The sequence below is a fragment of the Cinclus cinclus genome, chromosome 5 (assembly GCF_963662255.1).
Source record: "Cinclus cinclus chromosome 5, bCinCin1.1, whole genome shotgun sequence".
Lineage (NCBI taxonomy): Eukaryota > Metazoa > Chordata > Aves > Passeriformes > Cinclidae > Cinclus > Cinclus cinclus.
In genome coordinates this window covers 25,433,529-25,451,415 of record NC_085050.1, presented here as the reverse complement: position 1 = coordinate 25,451,415, position 17,887 = coordinate 25,433,529, and the positions used below count along the sequence as shown (strand labels likewise).

The 17,887-nt window shown below is 36.1% G+C and overlaps 1 protein-coding gene across 1 annotated transcript in view; it reads left to right on the top strand.

Moving 5' to 3' along the window:
- CORIN (corin, serine peptidase) overlaps positions 1-17,887 on the top strand; it is a 121,405-nt gene that overhangs the window by 78,366 nt on the left and 25,152 nt on the right. Inside the window, 5 exon segments of the mRNA XM_062493637.1 lie at positions 2,771-2,869; positions 6,552-6,783; positions 10,798-10,943; positions 11,662-11,769; positions 15,989-16,102. Of these exon segments, the coding sequence (XP_062349621.1) occupies positions 2,771-2,869; positions 6,552-6,783; positions 10,798-10,943; positions 11,662-11,769; positions 15,989-16,102 (699 nt within the window).

The following is a 17,887-nucleotide window of genomic DNA, read 5'->3' as shown; positions in this document are numbered from 1 at the left end:
ATTAAGCAATATCTTGAACCCCAGAACATGGTTTCCCAAAGACACTCAGAAAGCAATGTTGTCATGTTATGATGATTTCAAAATTTGAAGGTATTTCCCACATGTAATTCTCTTATTTCTGGTAAGGTATAAGTTCAGATTGCAGCCTTTCCTTCAATGCAAGAATTAATGTATTTTTAAAATTAATCTTATTTTAAAGAAAATAGTTGATCTTATGCAGAAAGTTAGTGCTGGCAAATGTAGTGGTAATAGGACAGGCTATTTAATAGTTATTAGAGTAGAAAAGACCCGTTATCATAAAATAGATACACAGTGTGATTATACAAGCCTCATTTCTTTAGGAGACCAGTTTAAAAGAAATCCTTTCATAGGCATGTTACTCAGTCCCTTCTTTTCATAGAAAGTTCTTGGGCTCTACCTACACCAATTTAAATTCCTTCATTCCAAAAAATACCTGAGAAGCTGAAACACAGAAATGATCATTCTTCTTATTCAGTTTTAATGTTGGCATTAAAAAAAGGTCTTACATGACATATCTTCTAGTTCTGGCTGTGGAAATCTGAAAACTGGAAACAAGTTTTTGTCCTCAGTTCTGACTGTGCACTTTCACAAAATACTCACCTTTTAATCTCCTTTCTGATTTCCAATTTCTGTTTTATTCTCTGAATTCTTTTATCCTCCATTTCTCTTGCATGATGTGGGCTAGGGGTCAGTGATGTATTTTATTTTCACTAGCTCTTTTTTCCCTTTTGATGTTGAAGCAATGGTTAAAAATCTTTTTTGTGTGTGTATGATGAATAGATATCAGTTAAAATATTCAAGCAGTAGAATGGGGTGATTATGTATTCAGTGATCTCACTAAATGATAAAAGATCTTTCTGCTTGGCATTAAATTGCAGAGATTTTAAATCCAAACATTTTCCTATTTTTTATTATTAATTCTTCAGTGTGCAATAGCTCTATCCAGTAGTTTGCAGTATTGTGTAGAGCAGAATTGTTTCTTTAGGCAACCATATCCCATTCATCCTAATTTGCATGGGAATATGTTGGCAGAATTTAGATTTCATTCATCTTCAGTTCCTTGCAAAGCCTGTGTAAAAGGAGGGCAGAATTCTTGTTTGTAACTTACTACTGGATTTCTTACATATTTTGTTGTTTCCAGCAACTGCAAAAAAATGTAGAAGGACATTCACTTATTACAAGACTTTTCTGCACTACAAATAAAATTTAAAAAATTCGGATATGTCTGTCAGAGTGAAATTAGAGCTAATGTAGTCTAGAGTACTGGTTTCGTCACAAACACAGTAAATATGTGAAATCAGCATAGGAATTTGAGGTCAAGGTGTAGTGATTTCTCCTTGCTATAAAAGGATGCAGGGATCTTGTGTCCCAGTGGACCTATATGCATTCAGAGATTACAAATGACCATTGCTTCATCTCTATCTGGATGAGAAAAGTGGTCTCCTTCACTACATACCTTCAGGAAATTTAAGGTATGGCATCTCTCTATGAGTACTGCTCTCATTCACTTTGTGACAGTAGAAATCAAATATAGATGTACTCACAACTATTTCTGTGATCTCTTCAAAATACAGGGTACAGTGTGTTTGTAGAATTTCAGCATTATTTGTGCTAGGATCAAAAGAATCTACACTGTAGCACAGGGATTTTTAAAGTATAGGAAGGAGTTGGAGCAAACTTTAAAAATAATTTTAATATAAATATTTGAGATATCTTTAGAAGCCAAAAGACTTTTCCTGCCTTTCAAGTTCCATTTTGCAGTCAGATGCAGCTGTAAAATAAGATGGTCAATTACTATAGAAAAGAAATTACCTCTATTGCTTCAATATGTAATGTGCATGAATGGAAGTAAACCCACATAATTGTTATAGATATGGCTAAATTAATCAGTTCCTTTAGATGAGATTGTTGTCAAGGTTATTGAAACCAGATCTTTAGCACCTTGTCTATGTCCAGTGGAGGTATGAATGATTAATGTTCATGGGCAGTAGTGCAATACAAACACTAAGCAACCAGGGCAGTAAGCTATTTTAAACAGGATGATAAACACCTTCTATTTAGTCTCTCCTTACAGAGTAGTAAACTAAATGACTGATTTTGCACATGGAAGAGAGAATTTAATGGTTTAGAAAGGAGCTATCACAACTATGAGAGAGAGAAGTCCAGGGATTTGTCAGATAAAGTGGCTACACAAGTAGTTCTGAAACTTTTGATGAACTGCTGGTTTTATTTGTTCTGAAGTCCATCATTAGGACCATAACATTTTTGGATTTCTTTTTGTTGTTTGTTTTTTAACCAGTCAGAGGAGGACAATTACTCTTCATCTCTGACCTTTCTTCATGATGTCTTTTATTGTCAGCCAGAACAATAAATAAAAGGAGAAGCAGATCAACTGAATGGCATTGAAGAATAATTCCCAGACGGTGTTCTCTTTCAGCTAGGACCTGTTATTCTTTTTGAAACGTGATTTGCATGACTTTTCATATTCTGCATGGCAAATGTAGTTCAGAGATCCATGCCTCTTATTCAGAAAGTGAATATAATTTTTTTATACTGAACAGAAGAGTAGGAAAAGTGAGAACTGGACTATGTTGCCCACTTTTCTTCCTTACTGCACTTGAAATGCTATTGGGAACTATGTAAAGGAAATACTTAATTTTTTATGTAAACACTGTACTTTCTCATTAAACTCCAGTCATTTTTACTAGTCTGGTAAATAATTTGAAAAGCACATTTCTATTTCCCTCAGATCAAACCCTCTGTGAGGATGGAGACCAGAGGTGCTCTTCCTGCCCTGATCCCTGTGGAGCTTCTCCCTGTGAGATGAGAAACAGCCAGGCAAACTGCAGTAAGTAGGTCACGTGCTGCATACTGTCACTTTTTTAGGGTGTTTTAGATTATAATGAGGATGCAGGGTAGAACACAGTAAGTAATACTTAAATTTTCTAGCTAATATACATGTAAAGCAATGTTCCTATGCCATGTTATGAGAAACCCAAGAGCTTTTTAGTGAAGATGTTTCCTCAACATATTATGTGCAACTGCCCGTATTTCTTAGCAGAAGTCATACATAGTCCGAACTTGTCTTCTGGATCATTTCACTTTGTTATTTTCTAGTCCAGTGAATATTTAATTGTTTGTGCACAATGGAACTTTTCTTGCATAACATCTGGAAGTACTATTGTCTTTTTTCATATTATTTTCATTGTTTGTATTTTGACCAGAGTTATTATGTCTTTAGTAAGTAATGAAAAATTCCAGTTTTGACAAAGCAGTATTTCTTGGCCCAGATTACTATCTCGTTGAAAAATTCCAAAGCATAGGCCACATTTCCCAATAGGGAATATGATGGACGTTTTCCAAATGTGATAATATCAGATCAGTTTAGGCTGGCATTATAATGTATTTACAACATATTTAGGATAACAGAATGGATATCTGAAGGGAGAGTATGTATGAATGGAAGTAAATCCACATAATTGTGATAGATATGACTGAATAGTCAGTTCCTTTAGACTTAAAATTGTTGTCAGGGTTATTGAAAGAAGACAGGGCTCCATGACAGGATCAGAGGCAATTGGCACAAAGTGAAACACAGGAGCATAATAAAGTGTTGAAACCCTGAAGGCTGGGAGTTTTGAATTTTCTGTGTTTTTAGACACTGACCCTCGAAAGAGCACTGCTTTTGACTTGAGGCCTTGGAGAAGGCTTCCAAATTTGAGTAATGGAGTTAGAATCACTGGTGTGTAGTTAGAACAAAAGTGTGTAATTTCACATGGCAAAGGGTTTTGAATTTGGGGTTTTAGAATATAGTAGTAGGTGTGGGAGAAGATTAGGTTCTTGGATGTTGTCTCTTTCTTCCTTCTTCTTCATGATTTCAGGTAGCAATTTTTGGATTGGATAGTTAGTACTGCAGCGCGAGTCGCAGGTGTTTCATTATTGGGTCAAAAGTATATAAAATATAGATGCTAGCTTTTAATTGGATAGTTAGCCTTTAAAAGACTTTGTAACTAGCTAGATTCACCCCCATTTTCTCACCTTTGGCTTGATAGCTAGCAGTGCTGAAGAACTCTCTGTACTTTAGATAAGATCTAATAAACAACCAAGTCCAAACAAGAAATCCATCTCTTGAGCATTCAATCCTGCCTCTGAGTGAAGGCAGAAGAAAGAAAGATAACCACTTTCTAGAATGAAACTCTGACAGTAAGCACTTTTTTTACTGCAAGTGTGACTGGACACAGATTGCCCAGAGTGGTTGCAGAAACTCCAATGGATAGAGCAAGTTAATAATAAACACAGGAAGATATTAAATCCAGGCATAATGTATGTGGTAATGTCTTGGTTTATGGGATCTTTTTTGTTGTTGGCTTGGGGTTTTTGTTTGTTTGTTTGTTTTTTCTTTTATTTTGTTTGTTTTGGCTTTTTCCTTTTTAAAATTCAGGATAAAAGATGCAATTAATTTTATTTCATTAGGTTGCACTCATATATATTTTTAATAAGGGAGTAGCAGGACGTCTTAAGCTGTAGGACAGACTCAGAAGGAAAGACTGGAATTTGGGTTACTTAAAATGAGTCAGATGTTCCCCTGGAGCAGATGTTCTGTTTATTACTCTCTGGATTGTCAGGAATTGTGTGTGAGAGTCAATGTTGTTATTTTCAAACCTATGATGACACTTCCGTGTATAATGTAATAGAAGCTTTCTAAACACAGTGTGAAAATTATAGTCGTATTGAAAACATGTAAAAAGCTATCCTCCAGCAGCATTTCAGTGGACTAGATTTTCTTCTAGAATTCACTCAAACCCCTATAAATATGAGGCACAATAAAAGAGAATGGTATATGTGCATTTCAACCCTTTCATCTTGAATAATGTTATACAAGCACTTAGAATATTGCATGTGCTTTTGTGTTCATCCTGAAATATTGATTAATGTGCAGAGTTCTGTATGCATCAAAGAAAGATGTTTATTGGCCAAAATCAAAAGATGAACCCAAATTGCTCTGGGCATCTCAGGCAGAAGTGTGGAAGGACAAAGGATGGTTCATCATGAAGGAAAGGAAATGGCATAATGCGAGGAGAATTGTTAAAGTCATTGAACCTCAGATACCCCAAAGATGTGACTGAGTGGTTTGAGGCAACAGAATTAGTTCAGTATTGATAGTATGTCAGGATTTAGCAGTGAGGAAAAGCTGGATGTAAGATGAGCTTTGTGATCATCAGATTAGGGGTAAATAATAAAAAAAAAAAATTATAACAACAAATGCCAGACCAAAAAAGAGTGCCCAGTTTGACTGTTGGATCTTCTCCCAGCTTCTCTCAAAGATACAGCTATGAGATATTTGAGATACATATATTGAGATAATTTGATTTGTAGGATATACAGCAGAGAATATTAATCATACTAAGGCATGTTTGCTCCCAGAGAAGGCAAACTTACGCATTTTTTTACTTTCGAATGGTATACTATTTTTGTGAAAACTTTCTCAATATATCCAGAGTAAATAAGTTTAAATGATTTCACAGTCATCTCATTGCTAAATAAAAAGTTGAATTTCAGTCTGAATTGAAGTGAAATTCTGTCTGTAGTTTTCTGTTACGGTGGAAAATTGAAAAATATTTCTGAATATCAGTGTGAGAAGAAATACAAAAACTATACAGTTTTTTAAAATCCAAAATACTTGGCTAGTTCAAAATTTGTCATGATGAACTCCCAAAAGTGGGAAGATTTTTTGTATGTAGCTATAATATATATAATCATGTGGACTTGTAGCTATTGCATCTGTGTTGTCTTTGCTTATCATTCTCATTTGTTATTAGTTATGTCTTACCCAAATTAAATTATTAGCATGTAGTCTGTCTCTTTTGCTCAATGCTTGTGCAATACATGACCTAATTGTCCCCTCCTTCAGACCTTGGTAAGCAAGAAAAAAAATTAAAAGCAAATCCTGGCTTCTGTTTTCTATACAGAGGAATTGTGCAGTCTGTGTCACTGGAGATTTTTTACAACCTGACTGTCTAAAGCCTTGACAAAGCTGATCAGTCCTGAGAGCTGACCTGCTTTGATCAGGGCATTGGAGTAGAGACCTCCTGAGATCCTTTCCAACCCAAAGTATCTGATGATTTCTGTCTTCTTAATTTTGGCAATTGTCCTGTCAGTGTGAGGCGTGTCATGGTAGCATAGTAGGTACACACCAGTGGGAAATGTGTTGCTGTGCAGTATACACTGTACTGGTTTAAGGATGGTTTATTGTACCACCTTAAAGTTAAGATGTCACTCAGAAAGTCAATGAATATTAAGAAGGAAATTTAAAGTACCTTAATGAGTTATGAGGTAGGCAGAATTCAAATCAACCTTTACTGGTATGAATAGGCTTATAAGGGATCTCTAGCTCTGGAACTTGCAGTTTCTCAAGCTTGAGAGGATATCCCCTGACTGATAAATTTGTTAAACACGTATGGAATTATTTCTTCTGTATTTAATTTAATCTCTCACCATTTGTGGTTCTGTTTGTTTTCTCTTTGTGAAAGGTCAGTGTGAACCAATTACTCTGGAACTTTGTATGAACTTGCCTTACAACTATACTTACTACCCAAACTACCTGGGCCACAGGACACAGAAGGAAGCCTCTATCAGCTGGGAGTCTTCCCTTTTCCCAGCTTTGGTTCAGACCAACTGCTACAAGTACCTGATGTTTTTTGCCTGTACAATCTTAGTACCAAAATGTGACCCCCATACAAATCAGCGGATCCCACCTTGCAGGTACTATACTAAACCACATTGCATTTAATTCTTGATTGTCTGTCATAGAAGTTTTTTTCAATTTTATGCTTTCATTGAAAATGCCAAAAATTTTGCTTTGGAATTCCATAGGAAAAGGCTACTGCTGACCAGCATGCCCAGGTCCCTCTTTGAAGGGCTGCTGTCCAATTTGTACCTGGTGCTACTCCATCCTAGGTGCAGGATCATGCATTTGCTCGTTTCATGCCCTTGATGATTGCCCAGTGCAAAGGGCCTCTCTTCCCTCGAGAATCAACACCATATCTCGGTTTTGTACCATCAGCAAACTTGCCAATGCTGCATTAAACTGCTGCATCCAGACCATTGGTAAATGTACTGAAAAGGACAGACTCTGCAATTGAGCCCAGAGGAGCAGCACAGGTGACCAGTCACCACCCAGATGTAGCCCTGTTTGCCAGGACCCTTCAGCCAGTTTTTCACCCAGTGCACTGTGAACCTGCTCACTCCACTCTTGAGCAAGTTGGCTAGAAGGGTGATGTGGGCTTTGTGTGAAGTATTTTCCATTTCTATGTGTTTGATTAGAATTGTGCCACTATAAAGGGTGCTTAAACATAGAATCAATTAATTTAGTTTGGAACATTAGCATTGTGTAATAGTTCCTTGCATTAGTACATTACTTGATGCAAAACCCTATCTAAATGCTCAACAAAACCTGAGATTTTAATGAATTTTTACCTTTCTAAATTAGGAGTTCCACGTCATTCTGAATTCCAGGCTAACTTAGGTTTTCTGTTTGTCAAGAGTAACTATTCCACCATCCTCATTGAGTAACATCACTGTGTTTTTTTAAGTTATGCCTGTATTTGTTGGAAAGAGACTATGTTCTGTAAGGTCTCATGGCTTTCTTGGCAGCAGTTGTTGCAGGTTAGGAGATCTAATAAACTTGACCAACAGGCAGAGCTCTTTGACCTTCTGACTGCTACAGCACTCTCATTCTGAATTTCTACCTCTTTTGTTGGGCCTACCTTGACAGTATTGATCAATTAACACCTTCTGGTTGAAAGAAAAGTGCATCAAAAATTGGAGTACACATCCTAAAATTTCTTATCACGTGATACCGTTGGCAAATAAATAACATTTCTTTGTGTAGTGCTTTGATGTGCTTCTTAGTGCAAAGTAAGAGTGAACCACAAAGAAGTTTATGTTACTGTTAAATTCTCACATAGGAACCTAATGGGAAAGAAAATAATGCATACGAGATAGCTTCAAAGTTACAGAAGGGTTTGTATAAGCTCTGTGTGTCAGGCTTACTAGTTTGAAAATCAAGGGTTTGCTTTTTTTTTAAAGAAAGCAGTATAATAAATAAAAGTTGGATTAACTCATTCTAATGTAGAGGGATGCAAGTAAAATTATATGATCTTTACCATCACACCTAGCTAACAGATTTTAGTAAGTGTCATGTTACAGTTGAATAGTCTTCAAATTTGAAGTATTAAACAGATGAAAGGGAACTTACAGAAAGCACAGAACAATTTAATTTGATAGGAACCTCTGAAAGTCATCTGGTCCAGCTTCCTGCTCAAAACAGGGTAGTATCAAATTTAGACCAAATTGAATATATGACATAAAACTTTAATTCTGGGATTCAAAGCTCTACTTTTATGATACTTTTGTTAGGTCATAGATAAAGAGTGTTGTGCTTTTATCAGGAAGGAACATCTTTGAAGGTCTCTCTAGATCTGTAGTATCTGCCTAACAATAACATTTTAGGAAGAATTTCAGATACTCACATAGTGTATAAACCTAAAAATATTTTAGAAATGAAAACAAAAATTAGCTCATACTAATAAAAATAAAATAAATTTGATATTTCAGTATAAATATAAACCTACTTTACAGTTTGAAGCTCCAAGAAGAGAAAATGTTACACTGTCAGCACAGAAATTATATTCTGAGAATCTGCTGCTGACTTTCAAAATAACTGCCCTCTTGTTCAAACACGTCAGTGATTAGTTGAGTTTAACAGGATATATGTATTGTTTTACCTGTCTTTACCTGTAAATATGAAATTGAGCTCAGCTAATGAAGATTTTCAGTGTTACACTTTTTAAGTCAAAGTACTTTCCAACCATTAGTTGCACATTAATGTTATAATTCTGCATCTATTACAATATAAACGTATCACAGATGCATTAGGTTCTTTTAATACAGGCACATGGATGTGTTTTCTCATTCCAGGTGGTATAACTGGTATAAATTACAAATTTATGGTATGAAATATTTTAAATCTACTTCCCCTGTATAAAACAGCTGTCCCTGCTTTGCAAGGCTTTCTGTTGTCTTTGTGTTAGTTTGGCTGTCATGCTTTTGCTTTTTAACTGTAACAGTCTTCAGAAAGTTTTATTCAAAGTAAAAAACATAAGTAAGAGATTTTTTGGAAAGAACTGAACTTACTGTTGTTTCTAAAATTCATTGATGTATCAAGTATATTTTCAATTTCTGAACATAATCCTTCAACTCTGATAAGGCATTGACAATATTAGTCCAGGCCTACTTAGAAGTTTAAATAGATTCTAGTTCTTTCACCACAGACAGACAACTGGATGGCTTATAATACCTTGGAAAAGGTCAGCTTTGACCAAAGATCTTAGTGTGAAGAAACACAGGACAAAGTGACTTAGACGTCTCTGCTATATTATCATGTTTTTGTTGTAGGTTTTGGTTTTTTGTCATTGGAAAATAAAAATTCTGTCATTCAGAAATCTGAGGTTATAAAGTGGTGTCAGTCAACCTTTCTGATAATGAGGAGGATCTGAAAGGGAAGAGAGTCCATAACGTTGTTGACTGACACCAATGCATTCTGTCTGGTTACTCAACTCAGTGGTGAATTGTTTGGTATGAAAACATATTGACTCTTCTTCATCTAATTCCTCAAAACAAAACTAAATTTGGGTGGATTAATACTGTATCATTTTCCCAAAAGAGCATAAAACAATTAATCCTGTATGGATCTGTTTTGTTGGTTTTGGTTACAGCATTTTCCAAAGCTAATTGCAAGAAAATTTAAAAGTTACACTCATTAAAAGGTCAAAGGAAAAGTGGAATAAAATGCCTTCCATGAAAAGAATGTCTCAAAGAAAGATGTATAAATAATCAAATTGCGTAAAGGCAAATGAAAAGTGACATTAAAGAAATTGAAAAAAACCCCAACAAAACAGTGAGATCCTCTGGTTGAATATTTTTCAACCTACTAGAATCCCAAACAAAAGTAGTGGCTAAATGTTTCAAACATTAGGGGATTTTTCTCTTAGTAATTTTGAAGCATTTGACAGCGGGTATTTTGAGAGACACCATGGGTGATTTTCAGTCTCAATGGATTGAACAAATTTTGCAGTGAGTCCCATCTTTTATATAGTTTAAAAAAATGCTGCAGAAGGACTGTATTCATGCCTTTTCATGATTTGACCAGCCAAACTTGTCTAGCACCAAATGAAGATGTAGAAATTATTGTGTTTCTCTAACTGACAACAGCCTCAAGACCAGGTTGGTGTGAGCTTTGCTTTCCCTAAAGTTTTAATTTTATTGAAATCCCTGGGAATTTCTTCACCCTTTTGTTTGCAGGCTTAAACATTTTGTCCTTCTGAAACCACATGATTTCTGAGGTAGCATAACCAGAAGAGGTAGCATTTCACTAGTACTAAATGTGTTTGTTTTCCCTGAAGGAGAGCAGTTAGTGATTCTTAAAACATGTTCTCTGCCATCTCTTACAGAGGAGAGCATATTTATAAGCAGTTATATTTGGTTATTATTATTCCATAGCTATTTATAACATAACTGCACAACAATACCTCAAAATAATGTTTAGACCGTAGCATTCTTTGATATATGCATTTTTTCATATTTAAAAATCTGTTTTACTGATCTTTTTTGTTGATCTTCATCTTTAACTTTGGCTAGGAGCATAAACTTCTAGTATCTGTGAATTTCTAAGCCATTCATTCAGTTACTTGGTGCAATTCTGCTTTGTCTCCTCAGGACATTATGTGTACAATCTAAGGAACGCTGTGAGGCTGTGCTTGGGATTGTAGGTCTGCAGTGGCCAGAAGATACAGACTGCACTCAGTTTCCAGATGAGAACTTGGACAACCAAACTTGTCTAACACCAGATGAGGATGTAGAAGGTATCTCCAATACACATTACAGTAAATAAAATATTTAAATGGGTTCCCAAAGTCACAGGTGCTTGTTTTTTGTTTTTTTTTTTTATACCTCATCTTTAAACTTATTTAAACTGTGGAAGTTATTCCAAACTGAGTTCCCCTACTCAGCCATGGCAGTCTCTTGGGTTCTTTGCTGGATTTCTTGCTCCAGAGAAATTGCTAGCACTCAGCGAAAGAGTTCCTTAAAGATCTGTCAGCTCTGTTCCACTACTTTATCCCAGAATGGTACTGGGAGATCAGGCAGAAGCAGTGAAAGGGTTAATTAGTGGAAAGTTATACCTGGTTTTATTAGTTGAAATAGACACATAATTCTCAATCTCTCTTTTTTTATTTTCTTTTCTTATCCTGGGGATTCCTTATATTTATTTAAATGCATAACACACCACCACAATGGTGAGAAGAGTAGCTCAGAAATTTATACCCATGGTCTAAACATTGTATGCCAGTGATTTGGCAAAGCAGTGACATTTGACAGAGGGCAACGTGTGAGGGAAAGCTCTGGAAAATGTTGCACCACCACCTTCCCAGTGCAATTACAGTACACAGTTCCAGGCCCACAAGCTTTCCATCCATGTTATTTGCCCTTCTGAAACAGCCCCAGTGATAAATAAGTGCCCGTGTCATGATTAAGCTTTTATCTAATGGAGTCCTGCTTCTCCCTGTTTGTTGTCACTGACAGAATGCTCACCCAGTCACTTCAAGTGCCGCTCTGGGAGGTGTGTCCTGGCCTCCAGAAGATGTGATGGTCAAGCTGACTGTGAGGATGACAGTGATGAGGACAGCTGTGGTAAATTAATTCAGTGGGTTGGAATGGAGGGTAGCTGCAGCATTAGAAAACGAGCTTTATCTTTCATTTGGTTAATTGAATTGGAGTATGAGAGTTCAGAGAATAAGCACCTTTTTTGCATGTTTAAAAGTGTTGGGGGTTTTTTTAAACACACTATCAGTAAAAATACTATAGCAAGAATCCTTCTTAATCAACGTGAATACAATTTGTGATAACTGATCATTTAGATTCTGATAACCATACTCTGAGATGTTTGAGTATTCACTAAAAAATCAAGCTAAAACATTTCTGTAGGTTTAGTTCTTTTTATATTGCTAAAGGCTTTACTGAGCTAAAATGTAACTCCCTGGCAGATTAAATCTTGAATCTGTAAATGTAGTTTTAAACTTATACATGATAATGTTCTCATTAAGCTGCATAGACAAAAAATGTCATTATGATATATTGTGTTGCTGAAGTGGATTCTGCATGTATTTTTCAGATTGGTCAACCTCAGGGCACAAGCATAAACCCTCAAGGTTTATTCTCCAATATGTATATGAGTTTACTTTTACTGTAGATGCTTTTGACTTGTAACTTGATTATTGAGCCTGAAATAATCAAGAAATCTCTTGGTCACTCTGTACATGCTATCAGGACAGTTTCAGAAGGAGAAGGGAGTTCTAAATATTTCTTAATTTCTTAACTAAGCTCTAGCCTTCAGGGAGGTCTGCATGCAGGCTTGGCATCCCTAGGGGCAAAGAGAATAATTGCTCATCACTAAGGATTTAGACAAGAGGTGTGCTAATGAGCAAAGGATAGGAAAACATTCCAGCAGAGTAAAGGTGCACAACCTGTGTATGTTTTTTAAACTGAGAATGGGTTAAGAGGGAAGCAGTTTATGTGAACAACAAAACTGTGGCAATAAGATAATTTCTCAGAGACAATAAAATAAAATCCAACACCAGAAAGCTAAAGCTAGGTTGAGGTTCAATCTCGGCAGGCCCATAAAACGCTTCTTTTTAAAAGAAGCAGATTGTTTTACTGTTTGCTGTAGCCAAGAATTTATTTATCCCCAATATCTGATGTATTCTCAATCTCTGAGAGTTTCCAGATCATGCTTGTAGTCTGTCTACTCTTTCTTTCCTTCCCTTCCCCCACCCTTGTAAAAAAAGAAAAGAAAGAGAAGAAAATATATGTTCTCTGAAATATGATTTAATATTAGGTCATTCTCTTGTTTGGGTTATAAAGGAAAGCCAGAACTGATGATCATTGTGACTCTTTCAGAGTTTGTCATCCCTTTAGTTTGAATCAATTGTCTCAATTGTCCTTCCTGCCAAATATTTTTGTTGCCACCAATTTTGAACTCCTTAGAAAACTAATTGTTATGTGTCTTTTAGGATAACTGTATTCTCCTAGACATTAACATATGAAATATTGTTCTAATATGTAACATTCATTTCTCAAGTGGCTCTCTCTTTCTCTAAAGTCTAGACAGAATGTCACAAGCAATCAGCAGAATTCTTATCAGTTTCTATAAATACAGAAGACTGTATCAGCTAGGAAATTACCACTGTCAGAGTGACATTACGTTGACCAGGGCTTATACGGTTACTGAAGAACAAAAAGTCCTTGTAGAGCTCCAAAAGTAAATGTCTCCAACTTATTCATATTCCATGTGTGCAGGACAAAATCTTGATTATCTTTCCATGTGTAAATGGGTAGCTCAAATTTTATTAGCTTTATCCTTTTAAATTGGTTTTCTAACATTAAAAAACACTGAATGTTTAATTTGAAGCCCTTGAAGTGCTTTAAATTACAGACGTGGAACAGCTTTACAGTGCAGGGAGAAGGAGGCTGAAAAAGACTAGCTACAGCTTTCTCATGCTTAGGCTACTCTGGCCAAAAAATGTAAGTTAGAGCCATCCAAAGGGACTGAGGTGTACTCTCCCCATGCAGAGCAGAGCTGTATTCAGCACCCATTGCCTCCTGTTAGCAATCCCTGCCACACAGACATATGGTCTTTGTGGGAGGACATCACAGCCATGCAATTGCAGTGAAATCCTGGGACTTCAGTGCCATTTACACTGGGATTTGGAGGGAAAATTTGACTGAGATTACTGGAAGTGAGACTTCTGAGTGCATTAAAATGTAGAGAAGGTAATTAAAAAAAAACATTATTATGAAAGATGTCACAAGAGTTTGTGATATTAAATATAGTTGGTTGTAATTTAATGCATTAAATTGCTGGCTGCTGAACAATGCCTCTGGCAGGGAGCAGAAGAGTGTTCTACACCTATTAAAGAAATTGAGGACATAACATTCATAACCAATACTGTCTTTCACTGTTTTTCTGCAATCTGGTTTTCAACCTGTAGTGTTTTAGGTGAGAGAAAAATATGGTGGTCTTGACATTAATGATTTAATGATAATTGTGTGGGAAATGTATATATGGATAGCCACTGGTAACTGCCTTCATATTGTGAAGAAGAATGAAGGTAAGACCGTATATGAAACCATACATCTTGTCAAAATGTATTTTTGAAATGGTGGCAATGTACATATAGATAAGGTTTCCTAACTCTGTTTTCACTTCCCTTACATTTAATTAGAAGTGCACGTCACAAAAATAATTATAGATGAAATATAAATATTCCAAATGGTAGATGATCTCTACCAACATGTGTATTTGAACACTGAAGTCAGTAAGTAGTGAATTTTTCAGAGGGAATTGTCTCTGTATTTGTTTAGGTGATTAGTTTTGCAGAGTCCTGGTACACTTCACAGTGTAACGTCTTAATGTGTGATGAAGAAGAAGGGCAAACAAGTATTTAATCAATTGTAAACACTGCTAAAAATTGAAAGTTTCATAAATTACAGGGGGGTTTAAGCTTTTTAAATTTTATATTCATATCAAGATCTTAACATGGCATTCTTTGTTTGATATGAGTAGAGATTTTGTTTGGTGTCTGTTAATTTTTCATTAATAGTTATCACATATATTGTCAAGAAGGAGACCTGGAAATTGGTGATACCCAAGAAAGTTATTTGGTCATGAGGAATTAGTTTCAAAGGTTAAGGCTATTTATTTCTCTGGGCTTTAACATTTATTTACATGTTTTTTTCACATCTAAACAAAATCAAGCACCCCACACATCCAGGTGCAGTTAAAACCTGAATAGATTTTTCCAGTAATCCAGTACGGATTATCTGGTTCATAGTTGTAAAATACGTACTTCTGAATTAAGACTTCTTGGAAACAATATATTTGCTTACTAATTTACTGCTGATACACAGTTTCAGGTCCAGGCAAAGAGAGGTGCTGCTTTAAATCCCAATTTTAAATTTATACCTGAACTATTTGCATATATGAACATCAGGGCTATCAATTGAATTTGCCCTTAGATTAAAATGAAAAGTATCATCTGTAGAACAGGCCAAAGAAGGCAATCAAATAATCTGGTTTAGTCAGGACACATAATTTTTATGGCTTCCTATAAAACCAGAGTGTCAGACATGCAGGACATTAGTATGTCAGAGTATTTAAACTGGTATCACAATAAAATACTTTATTAGATGATGGAAATAAAAAGTGGACTAAAACAAGAGAAAACTATTTTCTAAAATATAGCTTGGGCTATTCTCAATTTCCTCTAGGTGGCCAACAGGATCAGTGCTTTACTATCAAAGCACTTGGACATAGTTTTGTATTACTTCTCTTTCTATCTTTCATTGTGATTCTGTGTTAGATTCTGCATCAGCACTGCCAGAAAAAAAAAAAAGTATGTATTTCTACAGTGTTTCATGGAGATTCCATGCTTTTATAGGATTTGGTTTTGGAAGATCAAGGAATTTCTACAGACTTCAAGATTAGAAAAGTTCTTATATTACTAGTAAATGTATTTCAAGAATAGTGGCGTATGGGTTTTGAACTAATTGAGCTAATACCCAAATCATTATAGATATGTATAATATGTAAACATAATACAATTATTATTTAAATAGCACTGAAGTATTATGAAGTTTAACATGCGTAGATACATTCACAATGTAGATACATTTATCAAGTGTACACTCTGCCAATCATATTTCAATTTCTTCATTAGTAACTATTCTTGGTGCCTTCTAAAATTTATATTGTAAATGGAAATATTTTGTGTGTTTTAAGACTTGCAAGGAAGATAATGGTGGATTCAATATTGCATGCAAGTATTTCAGAACTGTGCTTCTCTGCCTCCAGGCTGTAGAGAAAGGGGTCTTTGGGAGTGTCCTTTGAAGAAGCTGTGCATTAAACACACTATGATCTGTGATGGTTTCCCAGACTGCCCTGACATGATGGATGAAAAGAATTGCTGTAAGGACTCATGCAGTTTATTACTCCCTAAAAAGGCTGATCATATTTTTGGGATGTTGGGGTGCAAAATAAATCAAAGTAAAAATGCCTTATGCTTTCTATAGGCAGAAAGACTTAGTCATTCCCTCAGTTCCCTTTTCAATTTGTCTATGGCACCAATTTCTCCCTTTCCTCATCTTGTGTCCTTTGTTGTTCACATCCTTGGATCCTTGCTGTCTGTTTGGTCATTCTCATCTTCTGTCCTTTTTTTTTCCCTTTTCTCTTTCTCCGTCCTTGTTCTTGTGCCTGTGTACTTTTATTCCATGTATATTTTTGACTTCTTTTCCCAAGTTTCTTCAACTTCATTCCATACCAGCATAGGTCATAGCTGCTCACTGCTCATTTTTTTCCTTGATTTCTACTTGATTTTACTTCTGATCTGTTGGTAGGTAAATGTCATATGTCTCTCTTCCTTGTTTCATTTCTTTCCTGATTGACATTTCTTAGTTTCTGTTTCCTTACCTGGCTCCACAGATTTCTTCTCCAGTCCAAACTATAATAACAATCCAGACACCAAATGTGTTACAGTAGACCGGTGGCATGGGCACGCTGTCCGTGTGCACAGTGTAAGTCTGTTCCAAGTGCTGGCAGGGGGCTGCCCTCAGTTCTGTTTCCTGTTTCCATCTGAGAATGGGATGAGAAGTGGTGGAACATCTGCCAACAGCAGCTGCTTTGCAGGCTCCCATCCTGCATACTGAGCTGGGGAGTGAGCGCCCTGAGATGTTAGCTTCACTTTCATTTATATTTTGTTGTACTCTGAATTCTCTTCTCTTGAGAAAACCTGATACGTGGACATGCTCCCAGGACAAGGAAGTAGAAAAGACATACTGAAAGAAAGGCTGCACAAGAAAGGGGGGATTGTTGGTTGGTAAAGTTGGTTGAAAACTAAAAAATTTCATTCTCTGAGTAAACCTGGTATTTTTTCATTCTTGCTGGAATGTTTGGATATAATTTTGTGATTTAAAAGAAGTTGCTCCTGAGTTTCTGGAGTTCTATTGGTTGGAGCAGAATGGCACAGTAGGCACATTTTATGTGCTGAGTGAAGCCTATGAATATGTTTGCCAAAATGAACAGCAGCCTGCATGTATTGCTAGATGAAACTTTGGTTTTTTTTGGGAAGCTGAAGCTCACAAAGCATTTCTTAATCTGCTTTTCATTGTAAAGATTATGCCATTTAATTTCTAAACTCTGTGCTGTAATCTAAAGAGTGGAGGTGGAATTAAAGTGATTTACTCGTGATCACACATTAAGATCATGACAGAGAAAAGATTACCAAAGGGCTGAGGTTAAGCTAGTTTGTAATTACCAGAGCATATTTCCTCTTTGCTTTTGAGTTGGGGCTTGAATATTCTAAAATGGCAGCAAAGATTTCGCAGCTGAAGGCTTCCAATTTTTGAATTATGCTCTCTTGGGAAGGTGGAGTTAAAGTGCTTTTTCTGGTTTTGCGTGCTTTATTCCAGAGCCAAAAAGATCAGGGGTAGACAGCACTGCCTGCTCAATCTGTATGGTTTTCACTGTGGAGTGCACTTTTTGTACTAGTGTTGCAAATAAATGCTTGGATTGTATGGCAGTGTAAATGCTGTACATCAGCCAAACGTGGGCTCAGCTGAATGCAGCTCCCTTCCATGCATCCACTCCCTCTCTGCCCTTCCCCAGGTCTCAGAATTCCTGAATGATGGGGTTTATAGAAGCTGGAAGTATGTTAGTGAGGAAGGTACTGCACTTCTACACACCTGCCTTTTGGAA